The following is a 20,068-nucleotide window of genomic DNA, read 5'->3' as shown; positions in this document are numbered from 1 at the left end:
AATGCACGTGACCAGGGCCGGATTGCGGTTATTTAGTGGAAAGTTTTGGCTTTGCAAAAAAATTAAGAGGGGAAAAAAGTCGGCTGCATTACGTTGAAGCCCAACCCTCTGCCATGAGGCTGGAGGTAGAACAACATCTGTGGACTGGAATCGGGGAATGCGCCTGCCAGTGAAGTGTGAAAATAAACGCCAATAAAACGTGAATCAACACGAAAATAAACCGAATCAAAGCTGGAAGGAAAATGAAGCGAATGAATACTGGATTAAACTCGTTCGTTTACCGATGCCAACGTGCGATTCCGGACAGTTTTGGGGGCCTGTACAGCAGTTCAGTTTCTGCCTGATTTAATTTTTGATGGGCTTGTCTTTCGTCGGGGAAACAACTACAATTTGAGGTAACGCAATCTACAGAGGCTGCGACTGTTGCCACATTTCCGCACGCGACTCTCTATAAAGAAAGAAATGTGGAGAAGCAGGGAACGCAACATGCAACATTGAAACAGCCACACGTTAAATGGAAAGGTGGTTATTAGTCACATAATCATTCAAGCTCAACTTTGCATATTTATGTATTTTTTATGAACGATAAATGGCACTGCAATGCAGGTCGATTGGAAAACTTGATCGATTTTAAAAGAAAGAACTTCCCGTCTATTGTCTCTCAATCCTGGGATCCTCTACTCCTTGACGCCTCTCCCACACCACTAAAGCAGAAGTCACGCAACCAACTCTTGGGGGGAGAGCAACGGTAATTAAGGCGACTGCGTAACGAAAGCCAAAAAAAAACTTGCAACCAAGGTGCACGCGACAACCGCACCGCTGTGGCGACCACTGGCCGGCGGCCAGAGGCATTGGAGCACAAAAACTCAAAAGCCAAAGAAAATGAAATGAAAACCGGACAACACCCATGACAATGAAGCAAAAGGCAACATGCAGTGGCAACCAGCAGCAGCAGCAGTGGCGGTCTGCGTAATACCAGAAGTAGTCAACAGGTGAACAACTCTTCCAAGGGGAGCTGGAGCTTGCCCCGAAGCAGGCCAGGGGGACGCTGTGGCGCAACGAAACGCAAAGGCAAACAAGTTGGAATGGAATCGGGTGGCGTTAAACGAAAGTAAAATTCAAAACAAAATAAAAATCCAAATATTATTAAAGCAAATAACCGATACGGCCAGAGGGAACTGGATAAAGCACTACAATTGGTAGAAAGAGATTCTCCAAAAATGGAAAATAATTCGGTAGATTTTTGGTACATACTTATTTTGTAAAATGTTTCGTTTTAAATGTTAAGCAAAATTCCTCCACCTAATGATTGTAGCGCATGTCAACCTCTACTCTTTTTATTTTACGACATTATTTTTCCCCCTTGGGCGATGAATCGCTGGTCATCTGGAAAGTGGACAGCGGACACCGGCAGATACCAAATTGCGGAATTCATACCACGAGTGTACGAAAAAACTGGCCATAAACAAAACACAAAAAAAAAAACCAACACCAACTATTGTCAATGGTTTGGTTTTCGTCCAACATTTCTCCGCGATGGTCCCAGCACTTGGTCTCCAGCCAGCAACGGAAACGGTTGGGTGTGCGGATCGCAGATCATAGTTTGAATATCTTTCGCACTTCCATCCAAGGATTTACTTTGTTGATTGCTTAAACATGTTGGCTTTAACAAACTGGAAATTGGCAATCAGTTTGTGCATTATCGCTGCGGTTTATGTGAGGCCAGGCTCCTGCGGCGCCTATACGCGAGAGATTGTGAACGATAAGCCACCGCTGCAGGAGAGACGTGAGTACCCACCATCCCGATAGGGAAGTGATTCAAAGATCCTCTCCCTACAACAATCTTCATATATGTTTCAGCCGCCTGGCTTAAGACCTGCAAGCGTTCCAATCCCAATGAGGACAAGTGCTTCCGTCAGCTATTCGAAGGATGCTTCCCAGCGCTGGCCGCTGGCATACCAGAGATCGGTGTTAAAAGCTTCGAGCCGCTAAACATCGATCAAGTGTCCGTGTCGAAGGGCAGTGGGAATCTAGTGCTGTCCGGCGGATTCCAGAACCTGGTTATACGCGGCCCCTCCAATGCGACAGTGCGAAAAGCCAGGTAAGGGGAATTAGTGGCTCAGAAAGGAGATATTAATGAAGGTTCCTCTCTCGTTTAGTTTGGATCTGGAGCGACGTCTGCTGAGCTTTGAACTGGTGCTGCCGCGTCTGCGGATACGGGCCAAGTACAATCTGAAGGGAAACATTCTGCTTCTCCCGCTAATTGGCAATGGGGATGTGGCAATGGCCTTGAAGAACGTGCACACCACAGTCTACACGAGGATCTCGCTTAGGAATGAGACCCGGACGGGAGATGAGATCATCCACATTGACGAGATGAAGGTCAGCTTCGAGGTGGGGGCCATGCGAATCCATCTAAAGAATCTGTTCAACGGGAATGATATCCTGGCGGCCTCGATCAACACGTTCTTGAATCAAAACGGCAACGAGGTGATAGCCGAACTGCGGCCAGATCTGGAGCTGGGGCTGGCCGACATCTTCCATGGCCTGTGGAACAATGTCTTCTCGAAGATGCCCACCAAGCTGTGGCTGGTCTAGCAGTGGCGTGGCATCCACATTCTGTCTGTCGTGCACCTGTATTATTATGATAATTTATTTCGCATTTAACTGTGTGTTTTATCTCTAGGTTAACTTTTGCACTACGATTAAATCATTAGCTAGGATATATATCTAGATGTCTACGATCTAAGATCAGTTGTTCTTCTTGGGCATCAGCTCGTCGTAGCTGTATTCCGCGAACATCTTATCGACAGAGGCGCGCAGGATATCCACCAGCGCCTTGGTCATCAGCGGTCGCACCTCCTCGGCCAGGGATTTCCAGTTCTCGTTGAGAAAATCGTTCATCCGCTTGCCCAGAGCCTCGTCCCCATTGAAGAGATTGTCTAGCTGCATGTGCACATTCGAGAGACTGTACTCAACCTTCACGTCGATGATCTTCAAGTGGGTGGCCCCATTCTTCTGGTACTCCTGTCCGAACAGCTCCGTCTGCATGGTGATGTTCGCTGGAAAGTGGAATCAATCGTGAATATCCAACACCGAGAACAGAGTCTTCCCACTTACTCAAATTCACCTTGCAGTGGCCATCCCCCAGCAGCGGCATCATCATGATTTTGCCCTTGAATTGAGGATTAACGAATCAGATATCAACTTAGTTATGGATTCATTCCCTCTCTACCGACCTTAATGCTGTACTCCGCCTCCATGAGCAGCTCTGGGAATGTCATGGAGACGATAAACTTCAGTTTGCTGGGCTCAATCCGCAGGTCGTTCAGCGTGTGCTTGGAGATGCCCGAGATCTTGACGTTCTTGTACACAGAGTGCAGATAAATGGCCCCCGAATCCTGGTCCATCTTCACCTCGGGCACTATCAGTGGCTCCATTTGCGGGATATACATTTCCGGTATGCCGTCCATCAGTCGGGGCTTTATTGACTTGAAAGACTTCCTCGCGCATTCATTCAGCGTTGGCGAATCTCGATAGCAAACCGTAAGGAAGGATGCTTTATGAAGAGAAGTGAAGGTGTGATTCTCTGTCCCAAAAACAGATTCGTGTTTGCATTTTCACTCACGCAGGCGACTCTTCCCCTGCGGCTTGGCCTCTGTTCGTTCCGGCTGCAGTGCCACTGCCAACAGGAGCAGCCCCAGCACCAGCCACGTCTTCGCTATCCATTTGTGATCCATTTTGTGGCGTGTTTTCCTTGTTCTACACCTCCAGTTTGGCCTCTTTCTTCACTGGTGGTTGTGTGGCGAGTGTTGGCTTTAATGGCTGTTCGCATGGCTTTTATAGCCGAATCTGTCTGGGGTCTGGCTGACGCATTAGCTTCTGCAGCAGTTTTCTCGTGACATTGCAATCCTCAGCAGTTTTAACAATTCTCAAAGCCAAGCTGGTTCCCCCTTTCCACCTGGCTTGCACCTTCGCTTGTGATATATACCTACTATATAAATATTTTGTTTTGTTATATGCAAAGTAATTGTGCAGGCAGCTTGGCTGTCATTAAGTTCTGAGAAGGAACACTAAAGAACACTCATTTTGCACCCAATTTTCCCGATTTATTTAGCCAGATTTTAAAGTGCCTAATAGCAGAACAGCTGCTAGTAGGCAGTAGCCAAACGAAGGCTTCGGGTTACGAACAAAAACCAAGTGATTTTTTCACTTTCAGTTCGACACTACATTTATTTCCATTGGGAGTACAACGAGCATCACTTAATATCAAAAGGAGAATGAATTAACATTTGTCATGTTTCGTTTTTGGTGCAATATACAAACAAAGAATTAATAAAAAATAAACATATATTTAAAAACTACAAATGCGATGCACTTCAAAGTTTCATATTAAATACTAAAATAAAAAAACTATAAATATCGATCAAATTTTAACTAAAAACAATTGTGTGGCATCGTGCGATGCTTTTGATTAAATATCTTCTGGCAGTATTTGCTGAATCCTGAGCGGGAGAAACTATAACGAATCGATTTCCATGTCAGTTCTAAGCCTGAAAGAAATAGAAAGAGAACTCTAACAAGAGAAAGTGTCAAAGGAAAGTGATTGCACTCACATCTCAATGAGACGGGCTGCCTTGTCGATAACATTGTTCGTTGTTAGAGAATCAAAATCCGAGCTGTCGCCCATTGAGTTGGCCATTGTCAGTCGACCCATGGATTCGTTCAGCAGCAGCATTGAAGATGGGCCGGAGATGCCGATAGATGCCGATGCAGCGGTGGACAACATCTTTAAATGCAATTGAAAGATCTGCTCTTTGATTTCGCTGAATTTCATCATGGCTGTCCTCATAGCCCCCTTGGTCTTGATGAATAGCAAATTCAGCTTATCACAAGGCTTGGACTCGGTCTTTACCAGTTTCTCCTCATCTGAACTAGTCGTGATAAACAGCTTGACAGCTTTGCGGAAGTGTGCGAGGGATATTCCACCCAAAGAATCACGTTCAAAGGCAGCCCTAAGGAGAGATCTTTAATGATCAGTAATCATGTTTTGACTGTGTGAAATCGCACTTACAAACCAAACACATCGCTTTCTACATATCGATTTAAAAGCCGACTGGTGGTCTTCAGAATTTCGCGGGTACCGCTCAAAACAGATTCGAAACGCTCCTTGATGTGTATGGCACTGGCGTTCGTCTCCTGGTAAGTGTTTACAAGCAGCTTCCAGTCGTTGTCATTTACCTAAAATCGAAATCATTATTCAAGCACTCTAGAGGATTCTTCTATCTATCTCGATACCTGAATAGAAAACTTTTTCTCTTCGACAGCCGCTGTGCGCAGTTTCTGGAGCATTTTATATGCATCCGAAGTGGTGAGTATTGCATCGTTAATGGCCGCAATGAACTGGTTGGTGACAATCTCATGCTCCACCAGCAGGGCCAGTTCACGGAAGCCCGTGAGGAACATTTCCAAGTCCTTCTGTTGTTGCATGAGCATGTAGTGCATGTCCAGCGCAAGGCGCTTCAGCAGCCAGGGCTTGTCCGTTTGGAAGCTGCTCACGTTGCAGATCAAAATCAGCTTTGAGACCCTCGGTTTGCAGACGTCATAGACACAGTTTTCCGTGGCCTGGAAGACGAACAACATCACAGGGGGTGGGGGTATTTCGGTCGATTTGCGCGTCTCTCTGCTGGTGTCGCTCCACTTCTCGACATAGAGATCCAGGGGCTTGGTGGTTGGCTTGATCGTCTCGTACGGATGATAGGTAGGCAGGACAAAGTATACATCGTCTTTGGCTATGTTTGTGTCTTGACAAATCAAAGCTTTCAAGTCCTGCATTGTCATGTCCTTCGTGACGACGTACTCCAGACGCTTAAAGCAGTTCACAGCGAAAATGGTGAGCACGCGTATCTGAAGGAGACTGTCGAGTGTGGAGAAGACGAGCGGAACGAAACCCGAATGTACTTCATCAGATGCCAATTGGCCGCGTCGCTTGTAGTCGGTGTCGAGGGCCAGGCGGAGCCACATGGTGAACTCTTTGGCCCATGGCTCTGTCAGATGGTGCTCATTTGGCAATTCTGTTTGGAACAGAAAGCGATTAGCATCCTGCGGATCCTCCGTAATGGCAATGCAGTCTGGCGTCTTCTTTAGCAGATTTACTAGTATGTTCCTGGGCGTCTGGTGGGGTATGAACGGCACCTCTCCGGTCGCCAGCTCATAGGCAATGATACCGAGCGACCAATAGTCCACCGCAGTGTTGTACATGCCCGTATCCACCACCTCGGGAGCAAAGTAGTGCCGTGTGCCCACCATACTCTGCAGTATCGTCTGGTCGGGGGCACCGCGTGCTAAACCGAAATCCGTGAGCTTGTATGTCTTCGATCCATCCGTCTGGCGGTGTATCACAATGTTGTCGGGCTTGAGGTCGCGATGGCACACCTTGCACTCGGAATGCAGAAACTGCAGGGCTTGCGCCAAGTCCCTCAGTATCTGCCGCACCTCGAACTCCGCCAGTCCGTTAGCATTTTCGGGCCTCTGCAGAAGCTGGCGCACATCTCCGCCGTTGCAGTACTCCAGGATGATCACGGGCAATTGGCAGATGTGATTTTTATTCAGATAGGCCACGAAGGAGGCATCCTCATTCTTTAAGCAAACGCCAGCAACGATGTTTGTGAGTTTCTGTATCGATCGCGTCCACTCCAACTCCTTCATCCATCGCTCTTTCAACTTGACTTGCTGATCGGCCCCCAGCGAACTCACGTCCTTGATATGTTTTGTGGCTGCAGAAAATAAACAAATGAATAGTTTTTATCTCCGAGACGCATTCGACATGACTCAGTCTCAGCCGCGCACGTAGCATCCTCTAAGAAGTTAGGTGGACGTCAAACGGAACTTTGATAACACAGCCAGACGAGCGTTATCAGCTGAATTTCCAGGAATCAGACTGTTTTCACTCACACATGCGCAAAAAACATATCCATATATAGAAAGTGTAGTGCGCAACTGTTGGGTTTCGGAAAATCTTACCTATTTGTTGGCCCGTGTTACTATTCAGCCAGTGCAGGACCTCGCCAAAGCCGCCCTGGCCCAGTTTTCCTTTCAGTTGCCAGTTGTCCCACGACCTCATTTTAATTTAATTGCTCTTCACTACAGCTCCAACTGAAATTCCTCCCAATACAAATAGCCGCAAACGATTCGTTAGAGATGAGCGAATTCAGGGATAAAACTGTGACAAGTAACAGGTTATTTTTCAAAATTACTCACAATCACAAATACGTGAATTCTATTATTTTAATAAATTACAGACCTCCTGTTTATCACTTGAAAGTTAAATTTTAAGGTTCTACCAATCTGGATTTCTCCCAAAATCTCCTCATTATCCATTTGATTGTTACTGAAATTGTAATTGTGTGAAATTGTTTGTGCCACGGTACTCCTTGAACCCGAGTCATCGATATGTCTATCGCTTTTAATACACCATCTCGAATCAAACAGGTTGTAAACAAAAACTGAAAAATTGCAATTAACAATACAAAAAAAAAAGAATACCCGTCACCCCCATCCGCATGCTTGTGTTAAAATGCGTTTCCACATGAAGAGCGGCAGCGATGACAACGACATTGTGGCAGCCACAGCTACTGCCGAGCATATACGGAAATTCGTTTTCACCAGCAGCCACGCCGCCGAGCGTCTGGAGATCAAAATCCCCGAGGTGCGTATAATTAAACTCCAGCTCTGAAGGCCTTGCCCATTGAGTGCTTTGCTCGTGCTATTGCAGCTGCTCCAAGGCGCTTATTCCTTCTACACATGGCCCTGTGCACCGGTCTTGGCCCATTTCCTGTGGGAACGGCGACAGACACTGGCCGGAAAGAGGATTCTGGAGCTGGGCAGCGGCACTGCTCTGCCGGGCATACTGGCCGCCAAGTGCAACGCCCAGGTGGTGCTCACCGACAACTGCATTCTGCCCAAATCTTTGGCGCATATCCGCAAATCCTGTCTGGCCAATCAACTGCAGCCCGGCGTGGACATCGATGTGGTGGGCCTCAGCTGGGGCCTGCTATTGAATTCTGTATTCCGTTTGCCACCGCTGGACCTCATCATAGCAGCCGATTGCTTCTACGATCCCAGCGTCTTTGAGGACATTATCGTGTCGGTTGCGTTTCTGCTGGAGCGGAACTGCGGGGCCAAGTTCATATTCACCTACCAGGAGCGAAGCGCCGACTGGTCCATCGAGGCCCTGCTAAAAAAGTGGAAGCTGCAGGCGCTACCCATCAACATGGACGACATTGGTAAGGAGTCAGGCGTGGATGTGCTGGAGTTTATGGGCGGACACACCATTCATCTGCTCGAGATTACGCAGTCTGAGAACAGTGCTACAATAAATACAATATAATGATTAATCAATTTGGTGTTCAAAGCATTTTCTTGTATCGATTTTCGCGCCCTGGCGTTATGTGTATCGCACAAAAGTATCGTTATGTTTTTGCAAAAAAACAATAGGGACGATTTTTCTCATAAGTTTTTTTTTGGTAGACCTTTTTCGTTAAAACTCTTTTTTACGCAAAATTACGCAAAAATTGTAGGATATACAAAGGCTATGCGCGCATATTGTCGTAAAATACCAGCAACATTGCGACTGTTTTTTTTTTCATTTTTTTGTCTATGCTTCGTTTTAGCCAAAATACAATAAAAGCAAGGACTAAAAACCAACCAGTTAAGTAGAAAATTGATTCATTAATCGGAAAAAATTATATGGGCTTGAATAAATGTTCTATATAGTTAGTAATAATACACGCAATATCAAAAACGGGGAATATGCAATATAGAACTTTAGCTCGTCAGTATATTTATGGTATATTTTTAAAATGAGATGGTATATTTTATATTTCGGCGCGGTCACACTGCGAGCGACGGGTCGCTGCTTTTAATATTGTATTATTTGTTTAAAACTTTAAATTTCAAGTGAATTGTTTGTGGCGAAGCGTGGCAGCAAGTGTGCAAGACCTTCGTTTGGATTTTAATTATTATTTATTATAGCTGCTGCCACAAAAGCGCCTGGTTGGCTTGTGCGTCGTGAATGTTTAGAGAGTGTGCTCTGCAAGTGTGTTTGTGCTTTGCCTGTGAAAAATCGAAGTTTTTGCATTGCGCAGCATTTTGCCCTCCCCTCAGCCCTATTTGACAAGGAATTCCACGCTGATGGTGAGTCCCAAGGAATGAACTTGAGTGCATCGGTATGTTTTAAGCTTTGTTGTATTCCGGTCCGGCAGCTGCTGATGCTGCTGCTTCTGTTGCAGCTACATCTGTAGGCGTCGCTTGCGGTTGCCGCTTTGGTGGCGTGAATTACGTCTTACGACACTCTGCTGCGCTTTTACAGCTATCAAATTGCATTTTCTGAAAATTACTATTTGTCCAATGAGCTAGTGGAAGGAACAAACGGTAAACGACGGCATTTTGTTGACGCACAGCCCTGAGAGGCAAACATTTGTTGTTACAATTGATCCGTTAATTCGAATGCGGCTGCGCGTCAGTGAGTGTTGGTGTGTCTGTGTGTGTGTTTGTTTGCGTGAAAAAGGGAGAGTGAGAGAGACGCGCTTTGACGAGGTCATAGCCGATAGCCGACTTGTGGAATGCTCTACTCTACTGAAACGTCATAGATAACGTAAGGAAGTACCGTCGTAGAGGAGGCCATTCTCGAGGACTCTGCCTTACCTTATATCCAATATACTTTGACGTTGACGCAAACAGGAGCTTGCGTGTGGAAGGGATGATATACATATGCCTGATTTATGCCCTGTTGGTGCACTGGCAACCTGAACTGAAACTGAAATTTGATTAATTTTAAGTCAAATATGTTTACTTTATTTGGCATTGCTGTGTTGCTGCTTACAGAAGACAAATACGAAATGATTTGAAATTAAGCGATCGATGTTTTGCAAAACATCGATGCATCGCTCAACAGCGGTACCAGCAAAAACACCGGAAAACATCGGTAAACATCGGCAAAAAAACATCGATGCTCGATGCATGTATTAGTTTGTGGCAAAGCAAGTGTGCAAGATTTAATTATTATTTATTATAGCTGCTGCCACAAAAGCGCCTGGTTGGCTTGTGCGTCGTGAATGTTTAGAGAGTGCGCTTTGCAAGTGAGTGTGCTTTGCAAGTGAGTTTGTGCTTTGCCTGTGAAAAATCGAAGTTATTGCATTGCGCAGCATGTTGCCCTCCCCTCAGCCCTTTTTGGCAAGGAATTCCACGCTGATGGTGATTCCCAAGGAATGCACTTGAGTGCATCGGTATGTTTTAGGCTTTGTTGTATTCCGGTCCGGCAGCTGCTGATACTGCTGCTTCTGTTGCAGCTACATCTGTAGGCGTCGCTTGCGGTTGCCGCTTTGGTGGCGTGAATTACGTCTTACGACACTCTGCTGCGCTTTTACAGCTATCAAATTGCATTTACTGAAAATTAATATTTGTCCAATGAGCTAGTGGAAGGAACAAACGGTAAACGACGGCATTTTCTTGACGCACAGCCCTGAGAGGCAAACATTTGTTGTTACAATTGATCCGTTAATTCGAATGCGGCTGCGCGTCAGTGAGTGTTGGTGTGTCTCTGTGTGTGTGTTTGTTTGCGTGAAAAAGGGAGAGTGAGAGAGACGCGCTTTGACGAGGTAATAGCCGATAGCCGACTTGTGGAATGCTCTACTCTACTGAAACGTCATAGATAACGTAAGGAAGTCCCGTCGTAGAGGAGGCCATTCTCGAGGACTCTGCCTTACCTTATATCCAATATACTTTGACGTTGACGCAAACAGGAGCTTGCGTGTGGAAGGGCTGATATACATATGCCTGATTTATGCCCTGTTGGTGTACTGGAAACCCTACCTACGCTGCTTCATTGTCTGTTTTTTGGTCGATGAACTCATGCCTCAGCCACCGCTAACCGTCCTGGTGCCTCGTCATCGTCTGGAGACAAGCCCAAGAAGCGGCGGAACTTTGGCTAAAAACTAATTTGCACGCCCAATTCTTTTTCTGAGGCAAAAAAAAGGCAGCTTCTAAATATGGACCGACCTGATGTCCGACCCATTTAAATGTTGTCGCTTCTCCGCCGTCGCCACAGTCGCAGTCGCTGCCGCAGCCGGAGGTGCAGTCGCTCAGGCGTAACGGATGCTCCGGATGATACATTCCATTCCTTTGGCCGGCCCCAAGTTTTCATCCACAATTAAGCTCAATTTTAAAACATTAGCTTTGATTGCTCCTGACACCCGACAAGTTCTGCTTCATTGGGATTTGGAGTTGATTTTAGAACGCTGTGTTACATTTCGCTATTCTCTGCTTTAATCGATAGATTGCCCATTGAGACACAAGGTTTCCAAATAAATCACTGAGAAGAAACCCCAGGCAGACCGACCCCACATCATGGCCGAGGATACGGAATACAAGAAGCTGCCGGTGGAAGAGCGATGCGTGCACAAGCTTTGGAAGGCCCGCGTCGATGGCTACGAGGAGGCGGCCAAGCTCTTCCGCGAACTGGACGACGAAAAGTCACCGGAATGGTCCAAGTTTGCGGGACTCATCAAGAAAATGGTTGTGGACTCGAATGCTTTGGCCCAGGAGAAGGGTCTCGAGGCGGCGCTTATATTTGTGGAGAACAGCGGCCTCGCCGGTCGCACCGTCGGCGATGTGATGTCGGGCATTGTCCAGAAATGCATTGCCGCACCGAAGACCAAGACCAAGGAGCTCTCGGTTCTGGTCACGCTCATGTACGTGGAGATTGAGAAGCAGGAGGCTGTCGTCGAAGAGCTAGTCAAGGGCATGGACCACAAGAACCCCAAGATTGTGTCGGCCTGCGTGGCAGCCGTCACATTGGCTCTGCGAGAGTTTGGCAGCAAAGTTGTGGGCGTCAAGCCGCTGATCAAAAAGCTCGCTCCCCTCATGTCCGAACGCGACAAGGCGGTGCGCGACGAAGGCAAGCAGCTGGCGGTGGAGATCTATCGCTGGATCGGGGCCGCCATGAAGGCACAGATCGCCACCTTGCCACAGGTGACACTCAAAGAGCTGGAAGATGAATTTGAGAAGCTCAAGGGGGAACGGGCAGAGCCCTCCAGGTTAGAGAATTATGGAAACCCCGTACCATTGAATATTCGTATAATTTGTGTGTGTCTTTTTTGCAGATATCTCAAGTCACAGCAGGAGAAGCAGGCAAAGATTGCAGAGACTGCGGCCAGCGAGGATGTGTACAATGGTAATGATGCCATTTAGAATATGCTGCTACGGTTTGTCCGTTTTGTTTCCATTTGTTCTCTGTATTTATCTGGCTCTGGTCGTTTTCCAAGAAAAATACTTTTAAAAATGTTTAATGTTTAATTTTCACCGAATTTTGGACTACCTTTTGTTTGTTTTTTATGTCTAACACTTTTGAATTCTTTGTTTTCATTTAAACAAAAATGACACCCAAAAACGTTGGTATGTGTATAATTCCTGCGCTGCATATTCTGCAGGGGATTAGGAATAAAGTAGGCAATTCCCCTTCTAATCCCCTATCGATATCCCCCTTACAGAAGAGGATGGAGATGCTGGGACTGAAGAAATGGATCCCATGGATCTGCTTGATCCTGTGGACATACTATCCAAGATGCCCAAGGACTTTTACGAGAAACTCGAGGAGAAGAAGTGGACTCTCAGGAAGGAGGCTCTAGAGGCTTTGGAGAAACTGCTCACAGATCATCCGAAGCTGGAGAGCGGCGAATATGGGACTCTGGTGAACGCCCTGAGGAAAGTGATTACCAAGGATTCCAATGTGGTACTGGTGGCCCTGGCTGGCAAGTGCCTGGCCATGTTGGCCAAAGGATTGGTCAAACGTTTCTCCAACTATGCATCGGTGAGTGTTTCGAGTTTCGAGGGTTATCAACCATTATAATCGGGGTTTCCCCTTCATTCGCAGGGCTGTGTGCCGTCGCTGCTAGAAAAGTTCAAAGAGAAAAAACCCAATGTGGTGGCTGCTCTGCGTGAGGCCATGGATGCCATTTACATGTCCACATCGCTGGAGGCCCAGCAAGAGGCCATTGTGGAGTCCCTGGCCAACAAGAATCCGACCGTCAAGTCTGAGACGGCTCTATTCCTGGCCCGCGCCCTGTGCCGCACCCAGCCCACGGCCCTGAACAAGAAGCTGCTCAAACTGATAGCCACCAATCTGGTAAAGACCCTTAATGAACCGGATCCCACGGTGCGCGACAGCAGCGCCGAGGCCCTGGGCACCCTCATGAAGCTGGTGGGCGAAAAGACGCTGGAGCCACTGCTAGCCGATGTGGATCCCCTCAAGATGAGCAAAATCAAGGAGTGCTACGAAAAGGCAGAGATCAAGGTGAAGATTGTCGGCCCCAAAAAAGAGACGCGTCCAGCCTCTGCCCCGCAAACGAAGGCTGGGGGAGCAGCCAGACCCACGGCAGGCAGTGCGGCACCAAAGGCAGTGGCACGACCCGCCACTTCGGGGGCACGCAAGTTAGTCAAGAAGAATCCTGCAGCCGCAGCTCCGGCTGCTGCCGCTGCCTCCAAGGCAGCAAATGCCAAGGCGCTGGCCACCGAGCGTGATATGCCCGCGGAGGAGGTGCAGGACAAGGCGGAGGAGATGCTGCCAGCCGAAATACTCAGTGGATTGGTGGACTCCAATTGGAAGACGCGCCTGGCTGCCGTGGAGCAGCTGTTGGGCGAAATCCCCAGCTACGATGCCAAGCAGCCGGGCATCTCCCAGGTGCTGGTGCGCACCGTCAGCGGTCGGAAGCCCGGCCTGAAGGAGATGAACTTCCAAGTGCTCAAACTGAAGCTGGACATTATACGCAGCGTCGCGGAGACCTATCCCCTGACCACCATCACCGTGGATCATGTGATCAACGAGATCACGGAGAAGCTGGCCGATGCCAAGAACGGACCAGTCGCCGGCGATGTCCTGTCCGCCTTTGCGGAGGCCACCAAGCTGGAGTACGTTGTGGGCAAGGTCCTGGGCTTCGCCTTCGAGCAAAAGTCCCCGAAAGTGCAGTCGGAGGCATTCAATTGGGTGGCCAAGGCCATTACGGAGTTCGGCTTCCAGATGCAGCCGAAGCTGCTGATCGAGGAGGTGCGCAAGGGCGTGCAGAGCACCAATCCCACGGTGCGTGGTGCCGCCATCCTCCTGGTGGGCACCATGTCCATGTACACTGGCCAGTCCCTCATGATGTTCTTCGACGGCGAGAAGCCCGCCTTAAAGGTACAAATTCAGACGGAGTTCGACAAAAATGTGGGCGAGAAGCCGCCGCGTCCAGTGCGTGGAGCACAGCGTGGGAGCGGTGGCGCTGCCGGCACTCCAGATGGCGGCGACGACGACGACGAGGCTGGCGGTCAGGATGAGGATATGGCCTGCAACATGGCGGATCTGCTGCCACGCGTCGACATTGCACCGCAGATCACGGAGGCGCTGCTCAAGGAAATGTCCGACAAAGACTGGAAGATGCGTAACGAGGGACTGACTAAGCTGCAGACCATCATCTCGGAGGCGCGGCTCATCAAGCCATCTATCGGAGACCTGGGCCCCGCCTTGGCCCACCGTCTCGTGGACTCGAATGCGAAGATTGCCCAGACGACGCTCTCCATCTGCGAGCAGCTGGCCATCGCCATGGGCTCGGGGTGCCGCAATCACGTGCGCACCCTCTTCCCGGGCTTCCTGCATGCCCTGGGCCATGGCAAGGATTTCGTGCGGGCCGCCGCCCTCAGCTGCATCAATACGTTCGGCGAGAAGGGCGGCTACAAGGAGTTCTTCGAGAGCGAAATGATCGCCGATGCCCTCAAGGGCCCTTCAACAGCTCTCAAGGTGGAGCTGTGGGCGTGGTTGGCGGATAAACTGCCGGGAATACCGCCCAAAACGATTTCCAAGGAGGATTTGAACTCCATGGTACCGCAGCTGTATGCCCACATCTGCGATCGAACGGCGGATGTGCGAAAGAACGCCAACGAGGCGGTCCTTGGGGTAATGATTCACCTGGGATTCGAGGCCATGAACCGGGCCCTCGACAAACAGAAGCCCGCCTCGAAGGCGGCCATACTGGCGTCCCTCGAAAAGGCGCGTCCCAATCTGCCCGTCAAGCCGCTGCCCAAAGGCAAACAGCAGGCGCCAATACTCGAGGATTCCGTCAAGAAGACAGTCCGTGGAAGAGGTGCCACTGGAGGGGCTGCAGCCCAGAAGGCGCCCAATGCCAGGGCCACTGTCGCAGGCGAGAAGGCGGCGGTCCCATCGCGAAAGAAGGATGAAGATGTAGACACGTCGCCCCTGCTGGCCGTCAATACGGCCAAGAACCAGCGACTCCTCGACGAGCAGAAGATGCGTGTCCTCAAGTGGACCTTCACCACGCCCCGCGAGGAGTTCAACGAACTGTTGCGCGAACAGATGACGGCAGCGAGCGTAAACAAGGCTCTAATGGCCAATATGTTCCACGATGACTTTCGGTAATAGATTCTTCTGGTCTCCCATTTGGGGATTTGTCTCTAATTTGTACCCTTTCCGATCCCCAGCTATCACTTGAAAGTCATCGAACAGTTGAGCGATGATTTGCCCAGCAATGGCAAGGCCTTGATCTGCAATCTGGATTTGATACTCAAGTGGCTGACGCTGCGCTTCTACGATACGAACCCTTCTGTCCTGCTCAAGGGTCTCGACTATCTGATGCAGGTCTTCCAGATGCTCGTCGAAGTGGAATATATCCTCGGGGAGAACGAGGCCGCAAGCTTTGTGCCTCATTTGCTGCTCAAGGTAAGCCATTGCTTGATTCCTCTAGAATATCCCTACAATCTCCCTTCTCTCTCTCTCGCTCTCTGTGTGTGTAGATTGGTGATCCCAAGGACACTGTACGGAATGGCGTGCGTCGCGTCCTGCGTCACGTACTGTTAGTCTATCCTTATTCCAAGATCTTCCCTTACGTTATGGACGGCCTCAAGTCAAAGAATGCCCGCCAGCGCACCGAGTGCCTGGACGAACTCACCTTCCTGGTCGAATCGTACGGGGTGGGAATCTGTTCGAATGCCTCCATCAAGGACATCTCTCGCCAGATCTCCGACCGCGACAACTCTGTGCGCAATGCGGCCCTCAACTGCATGGTGCAGGTGTTTTTCCTCACAGGCGAGAAGCTCTACAAGCAGCTCAACCATCTTAACGAAAAGGATCTCTCAATGCTGGATGAGCGCATTAAGCGGGCCAAAAAGACATACAAACCGCCATCGACTGCACCCGCAGAAATGCCAAGCGGTGGGGGCAAAGTGGCAGCCCCGACTCGCCCCCAGCGGCAGGAGAGCATCGAGATCGAGGACGTTGTGGTGGGCAATGGCTACGGGGATGAGTTGCCGCCGCCAAGCGACGGGTAAGACCCAAAACTAGGAATCATTGTTATATTCGGATGGAGTTTTTTTGAATGTCGTCTCGCACGCTCTCTGTGGATGGGAAACTACTGGCAAAAGGAGGAGGGGTCTCCAGAGCTAATTGACTGTGAAGTATATTTATGTACATTAAAGCAAAAAAATCGGAGAATTTTGCATCTTTGCTGGAGCCCCATGTGGAGCCATGTGCCGTCCAACCAGTAGTTTCCATCAGTGTTTGAAAACTTACATTAATTTTCGTTGTTCTCAAAATATTAGAAGTCCCTGCAGTAGTCAGAGAAACTTTCGTTAGAATTCTGTACTCGCTGTAGCGAGAACGAGGTTGAAGCAGCGAGACGAACTTTAAAATATTTCCTGCTCCTACTGTTACTTTTCAAACACTGGTTTCTCCATCCTCTGGGGCGGCATCCTCGCAGTAGTTTGGATTCTTCTTTGATTTTTCGTTGATTATTTTTTCGTTAACCATTCATTCATTCATTTTCCATTGGAACAGCAAGCAGCGAGAGAGCAACCAAATGGAGGGAAATAGCACGAATGTGGCGGCCTATTTAAACTCTCTGACTCGACACGCGTAAAATGGCTTTTCTTTTATACTTTCCTTTAAATGTCTAGTGTTTGTTTTGCTTTGCTCTGTTTGTCATTGTTTGAGTTTTGTTTGCTTTTGTTTTATCGTCGCTTCTGTGTGTTTTGTGTGTGTCCTGCCAGAGATCGGCTTACATATGGTTTCGAATCCTTTGCAGCACCTTCGACCGGGCACCGTCCTCACAGCTGCTCCAGTTGCAGCAGCAGTCCCAACAACAAAGGCCCAGTGGACCCTTTGGCTTGGACCCGGAGGTGATGGCTGAAATCGAGAAGGATCGGGTGCGCGTGGATGATATAAAATTCAAGCAGCTGCCGTCCGTGGACATATCGCTGCTGTACGAGCCCATCAAGGTAATTCCCACTCGCGAAGGCGTCTATTATCCACAGGATAGGTTCGAGCGCCTAATCACAGGCCAGCTCTACAATGCCAGCATGGCCAGCGGTAATTCGCCCTATCGCAGTCTCCTGCGCAACCAGCAACAGCAGCACCAGAACCACATGGAGAACCATATTCCCAAGTAAATAGAAGCATAGATCTAAGTTTTAGGAACCTTTTTTATTGGTTTGTTCCTTTGTTTCGCAGCCTGGCTTATGTCCTGCCCAAGCATGATCCACAGCTGGTGAAGGTGATCAAGGCTGTCAGCAGCATGGACACCATGAAGGCTCGGGCGGCCATTAACGAGCTGGCGGACATTATTGAGTCGCCCGAGAAGCAGGCCGTCCTGCGCGACTATGATGACATATTCATACATAACGTGCTGGAACAGCTGAAGGTGAGCATTGCCAGGAGCTCCCTATAGCCGGTCCTTTATTTATATTTGCGTTATTTTTGTGTGCAGCATCTTTCACAGCAGCCAACGGCGCAGTCTTTGGTGATGTACCAGCCGCTGTTGTCCATTTTGTACACGTTTTTCCATGCCAACATTCTGGGCAAAACACTGGGCGTGACCTACATCAAGCATCTGATGTCTGCGCTGCTCCATTTGATGGCCGATCCCAAGTTGGCCAACGGCCAGGACGGCGAGTACAACAAGGTGATCAATAACATCTGTTTGAAAGTGCTGGACAAGGTTAATTTCACGAATTTAAATTGGTAAGACTACCCTTCCCTTGCTTATATGTACCCCGATTAATGGCGCTGCTATGCTCTTTAGTGCTCTCATCCGTTTGCTGCGTGAAACCTGCCCGGTGGCTGGACTCCCCAAATTCACGGATCTGCTGATGAAATGCATTTGGCGGACTGTCAAGATGCTGCCAGAGCGCAGCAATGAGCTGAACTACGATGACGTGATATTGGAGGCGCACGAATTCATGCTGGCACTGCCCAGCACCTGGTGGCAGAACCGGCCATCGGACACGCCGCTGCGCACAGTCAAGACGATTGTCCACAACATTGCCAAGGTGAAGGGCAATGCCATACTGCAGCATCTCAATCAGATACCCGTACACTCGGAGTTGCACACGTATTTGATACGCATCCTGAAGGTGAGAAAAGCTCCCTCAATCGCTATTCGTTAGATGCGATTAATGGGGGTGGATATGTTTTTCTGTAGAATTTCCAAAAGGATGGCTCTTTGGTAGGGACGGGTGCCTCGCCACAAAGAGCCAAGGAGATTGCTTCGAAGCGTATCTCGCATCAAACCCATGACACAGTATCGCAAATCTTTAAGCTTATCTCCGACAGAGACACCAAGCAGCAAGGACTGCAGAAGCTATACGATTTTAAGGTAAATTCTAGGAGATCCTTATTGATGTTTTTCACTCATTGAAACATACTTTCTTTAGCAACAAAATCCAGATATAGATCTGAGCACCTTCCTGCAGGGCTCCAGCGCCACTTTTCACAAGTACATTGAGGAGGGTCTGGCAGAAATCGAGCGCAGTCAGAATGGAATGTCCGGCTCCGCTGGACAGGCGCCGGACAATCGCTTGGGTAAGTGTGCAGGCCATAAAACACAAACGATTCTCTCCATCCCATACTAACCAAAACATATAACAAAATGTGGCCATGTATCTTGTATTTCGACATTCCCAACAGCTGCTACACGTTCTTATCTCACAGATGCCAATCATCAGAATCTGAATCAGAATCAGAATGCTGCCGGCGACCGTGATGCCGACTACTGGATGGACCGACTGCAGAATTTGGTTGGCCGTCGTGTAGATATCGGTGTCAGTGGAAAAATTATGTCCACGCGCCATACCGCAGACGATGGCTCGCGCGTGATGGACAATAAGGTGGCCGATGAGAATCTCTGTCAGAATGGAATGCCCGGATCCGCTGGACAGGCTCCGGACAATCGCTTGGGTAAGCGTGCAGGCCATAAAACACAAACGATTCTCTCCATCCCATACTAACCAAAACATATAACAAAATGTGGCCATGTATCTTGTATTTCGACACTCCCAACAGCTGCTACACGTTCTTATCTCACAGATGCCAATCATCAGAATCTGAATCAGAATCAGAATGCTGCCGGCGACCGTGATGCCGACTACTGGATGGACAGAATGCAGAATTTGATTGGTCAGCGTGTAGATATCGGTGTAAGTGGAAAAATTATGTCCACGCGCCATATCTCAGACGATGGCTCGCGCGTGAAGATGGACAATAAGGTGGCCGAAGAGAATCTCTGCTTAAACTCGGGCTTGGGCTCCCAGAAGGCTTCGCTCATTCGACGAGAGGTGACATGGGGCAGAGATGTGCAGTATTATGGAGTTATATTCAATCAATATGAAAATCCCTTTCAGAAACCCGATGTCTCGCCGAATCGCTTGCAGCATATCCAAGCAAAGCTGGCACAGATCAAGAAGGAGAGCCACGCCCAATAGGAGTATTATACCACACTCCACACACAGATACACATATATGGAGATCTATAGCTATAGAAAAAACATGAACAGAGAGAGATTGAGAGAAGAAAAAAGATGACGTCGTGATGACCGTCTTCAATTAAATGAATCATTATTATTTAACATTAGTTTTAATATGCGCTTATGCACACACCGCACCCGATATACATATATATTCACATACACATGCTACAGATACAGAACAGCAAAAGGGCAGCAGATGTAGATTCAAAGGCAGGTTAACAAG

At 48.6% G+C, this 20,068-nt stretch overlaps 5 protein-coding genes and 2 long non-coding RNA genes across 14 annotated transcripts; 3 read left to right on the top strand and 4 right to left on the bottom strand.

Annotated features, from left to right (window-relative positions):
- Positions 1 to 18: 18 nt before the first annotated feature.
- Positions 19 to 2,615, top strand: Jhbp4 (Juvenile hormone binding protein 4). Its single transcript, XM_001359682.4, has 4 exons — positions 19 to 522; positions 607 to 1,786; positions 1,861 to 2,101; positions 2,160 to 2,615. Exons 2-4 carry the CDS (start codon positions 1,657 to 1,659, stop codon positions 2,596 to 2,598), a joined length of 810 nt encoding a protein of 269 aa, XP_001359719.3. The 5' UTR covers positions 19 to 522; positions 607 to 1,656; the 3' UTR covers positions 2,599 to 2,615.
- Positions 2,616 to 2,635: 20 nt separating this feature from the next.
- On the bottom strand, positions 2,636 to 3,821 carry Jhbp5 (Juvenile hormone binding protein 5). The gene is made up of 4 exons (XM_001359681.3): positions 3,629 to 3,821; positions 3,240 to 3,559; positions 3,121 to 3,175; positions 2,636 to 3,062 (listed from the first exon to the last, which is right to left on the bottom strand). The coding sequence occupies exons 1-4, from the start codon at positions 3,738 to 3,740 to the stop codon at positions 2,752 to 2,754; spliced, it is 798 nt and encodes a 265-aa protein (XP_001359718.1). The 5' UTR covers positions 3,741 to 3,821; the 3' UTR covers positions 2,636 to 2,751.
- Positions 3,822 to 4,467: 646 nt separating this feature from the next.
- Positions 4,468 to 7,159, bottom strand: IKKbeta (I-kappaB kinase beta). Its single transcript, XM_001359680.4, has 5 exons — positions 7,024 to 7,159; positions 5,299 to 6,776; positions 5,075 to 5,241; positions 4,617 to 5,015; positions 4,468 to 4,553 (listed from the first exon to the last, which is right to left on the bottom strand). Exons 1-5 carry the CDS (start codon positions 7,121 to 7,123, stop codon positions 4,520 to 4,522), a joined length of 2,178 nt encoding a protein of 725 aa, XP_001359717.3. The 5' UTR covers positions 7,124 to 7,159; the 3' UTR covers positions 4,468 to 4,519.
- A 384-nt stretch (positions 7,160 to 7,543) lies between these two features.
- Positions 7,544 to 8,400, top strand: LOC4802888 (methyltransferase-like protein 23). The gene is made up of 2 exons (XM_001359679.4): positions 7,544 to 7,708; positions 7,775 to 8,400. The coding sequence occupies exons 1-2, from the start codon at positions 7,577 to 7,579 to the stop codon at positions 8,387 to 8,389; spliced, it is 747 nt and encodes a 248-aa protein (XP_001359716.3). The 5' UTR covers positions 7,544 to 7,576; the 3' UTR covers positions 8,390 to 8,400.
- Positions 8,401 to 8,848: 448 nt separating this feature from the next.
- On the top strand, positions 8,849 to 19,944 carry msps (msps cytoskeleton-associated protein 5). 8 transcript variants are annotated; one of them, XM_003736806.3, is made up of 17 exons: positions 8,849 to 9,195; positions 11,336 to 12,095; positions 12,162 to 12,232; positions 12,549 to 12,868; positions 12,932 to 15,462; positions 15,529 to 15,766; positions 15,841 to 16,370; positions 16,880 to 16,957; positions 17,127 to 17,486; positions 17,552 to 17,741; positions 17,808 to 18,061; positions 18,123 to 18,453; positions 18,522 to 18,695; positions 18,754 to 18,901; positions 19,031 to 19,276; positions 19,382 to 19,653; positions 19,720 to 19,944. In XM_003736806.3, exons 2-17 carry the CDS (start codon positions 11,407 to 11,409, stop codon positions 19,798 to 19,800), a joined length of 6,513 nt encoding a protein of 2,170 aa, XP_003736854.3. In that variant the 5' UTR covers positions 8,849 to 9,195; positions 11,336 to 11,406; the 3' UTR covers positions 19,801 to 19,944. The 8 variants fall into 8 exon arrangements, with proteins under 8 accessions (XP_003736854.3, XP_015038172.2, XP_015038171.2 ...); XM_015182686.2 differs by having other exon boundaries at positions 19,007 to 19,276; positions 19,406 to 19,653; XM_015182685.2 differs by having other exon boundaries at positions 19,007 to 19,276.
- Positions 9,012 to 10,001, bottom strand: LOC117183255 (uncharacterized). Its single transcript, XR_004468396.1, has 2 exons — positions 9,884 to 10,001; positions 9,012 to 9,817 (listed from the first exon to the last, which is right to left on the bottom strand). It is a non-coding gene; the product is annotated as an uncharacterized lncRNA (long non-coding RNA).
- On the bottom strand, positions 16,477 to 17,127 carry LOC26533602 (uncharacterized). The gene is made up of 2 exons (XR_001451944.2): positions 16,728 to 17,127; positions 16,477 to 16,650 (listed from the first exon to the last, which is right to left on the bottom strand). It is a non-coding gene; the product is annotated as an uncharacterized lncRNA (long non-coding RNA).
- Positions 19,945 to 20,068: the final 124 nt, after the last annotated feature.

Source organism: Drosophila pseudoobscura, chromosome 2, assembly GCF_009870125.1.
Source record: "Drosophila pseudoobscura strain MV-25-SWS-2005 chromosome 2, UCI_Dpse_MV25, whole genome shotgun sequence".
In the NCBI taxonomy this organism is placed as follows: domain Eukaryota; kingdom Metazoa; phylum Arthropoda; class Insecta; order Diptera; family Drosophilidae; genus Drosophila; species Drosophila pseudoobscura.
This window is presented reverse-complemented; position numbering and strand designations above follow the sequence as displayed.

What these genes read in the sequence shown, in the direction of transcription:
- msps (XM_015182685.2), top strand. Translation starts at nt 11,407, where the DNA reads ATGGCCGAGGATACGGAATACAAGAAGCTGCCGGTGGAAGAGCGATGC. An exon ending in TGCCTCATTTGCTGCTCAAG is followed by an intron (nt 15,767 to 15,840) that starts GTAAGCCATTGC and finishes CTGTGTGTGTAG; the next exon opens with ATTGGTGATCCCAAGGACAC. An exon ending in ACGTGCTGGAACAGCTGAAG is followed by an intron (nt 17,742 to 17,807) that starts GTGAGCATTGCC and finishes TTTTGTGTGCAG; the next exon opens with CATCTTTCACAGCAGCCAAC.
- Jhbp5 (XM_001359681.3), bottom strand. Translation starts at nt 3,740, where the DNA reads ATGGATCACAAATGGATAGCGAAGACGTGGCTGGTGCTGGGGCTGCTC. An exon ending in AGGCGGAGTACAGCATTAAG is followed by an intron (nt 3,176 to 3,239) that starts GTCGGTAGAGAG and finishes CCTCAATTCAAG; the next exon opens with GGCAAAATCATGATGATGCC. An exon ending in CCACTGCAAGGTGAATTTGA is followed by an intron (nt 3,063 to 3,120) that starts GTAAGTGGGAAG and finishes TCCACTTTCCAG; the next exon opens with CGAACATCACCATGCAGACG.
- Jhbp4 (XM_001359682.4), top strand. Translation starts at nt 1,657, where the DNA reads ATGTTGGCTTTAACAAACTGGAAATTGGCAATCAGTTTGTGCATTATC. An exon ending in GCCACCGCTGCAGGAGAGAC is followed by an intron (nt 1,787 to 1,860) that starts GTGAGTACCCAC and finishes TATATGTTTCAG; the next exon opens with CCGCCTGGCTTAAGACCTGC. An exon ending in GCGACAGTGCGAAAAGCCAG is followed by an intron (nt 2,102 to 2,159) that starts GTAAGGGGAATT and finishes TCTCTCGTTTAG; the next exon opens with TTTGGATCTGGAGCGACGTC.
- LOC4802888 (XM_001359679.4), top strand. Translation starts at nt 7,577, where the DNA reads ATGCGTTTCCACATGAAGAGCGGCAGCGATGACAACGACATTGTGGCA. An exon ending in TGGAGATCAAAATCCCCGAG is followed by an intron (nt 7,709 to 7,774) that starts GTGCGTATAATT and finishes GTGCTATTGCAG; the next exon opens with CTGCTCCAAGGCGCTTATTC.
- IKKbeta (XM_001359680.4), bottom strand. Translation starts at nt 7,123, where the DNA reads ATGAGGTCGTGGGACAACTGGCAACTGAAAGGAAAACTGGGCCAGGGC. An exon ending in AGAAAAAGTTTTCTATTCAG is followed by an intron (nt 5,242 to 5,298) that starts GTATCGAGATAG and finishes TTTCGATTTTAG; the next exon opens with GTAAATGACAACGACTGGAA. An exon ending in GAAAGCGATGTGTTTGGTTT is followed by an intron (nt 5,016 to 5,074) that starts GTAAGTGCGATT and finishes ATCTCTCCTTAG; the next exon opens with GGCTGCCTTTGAACGTGATT.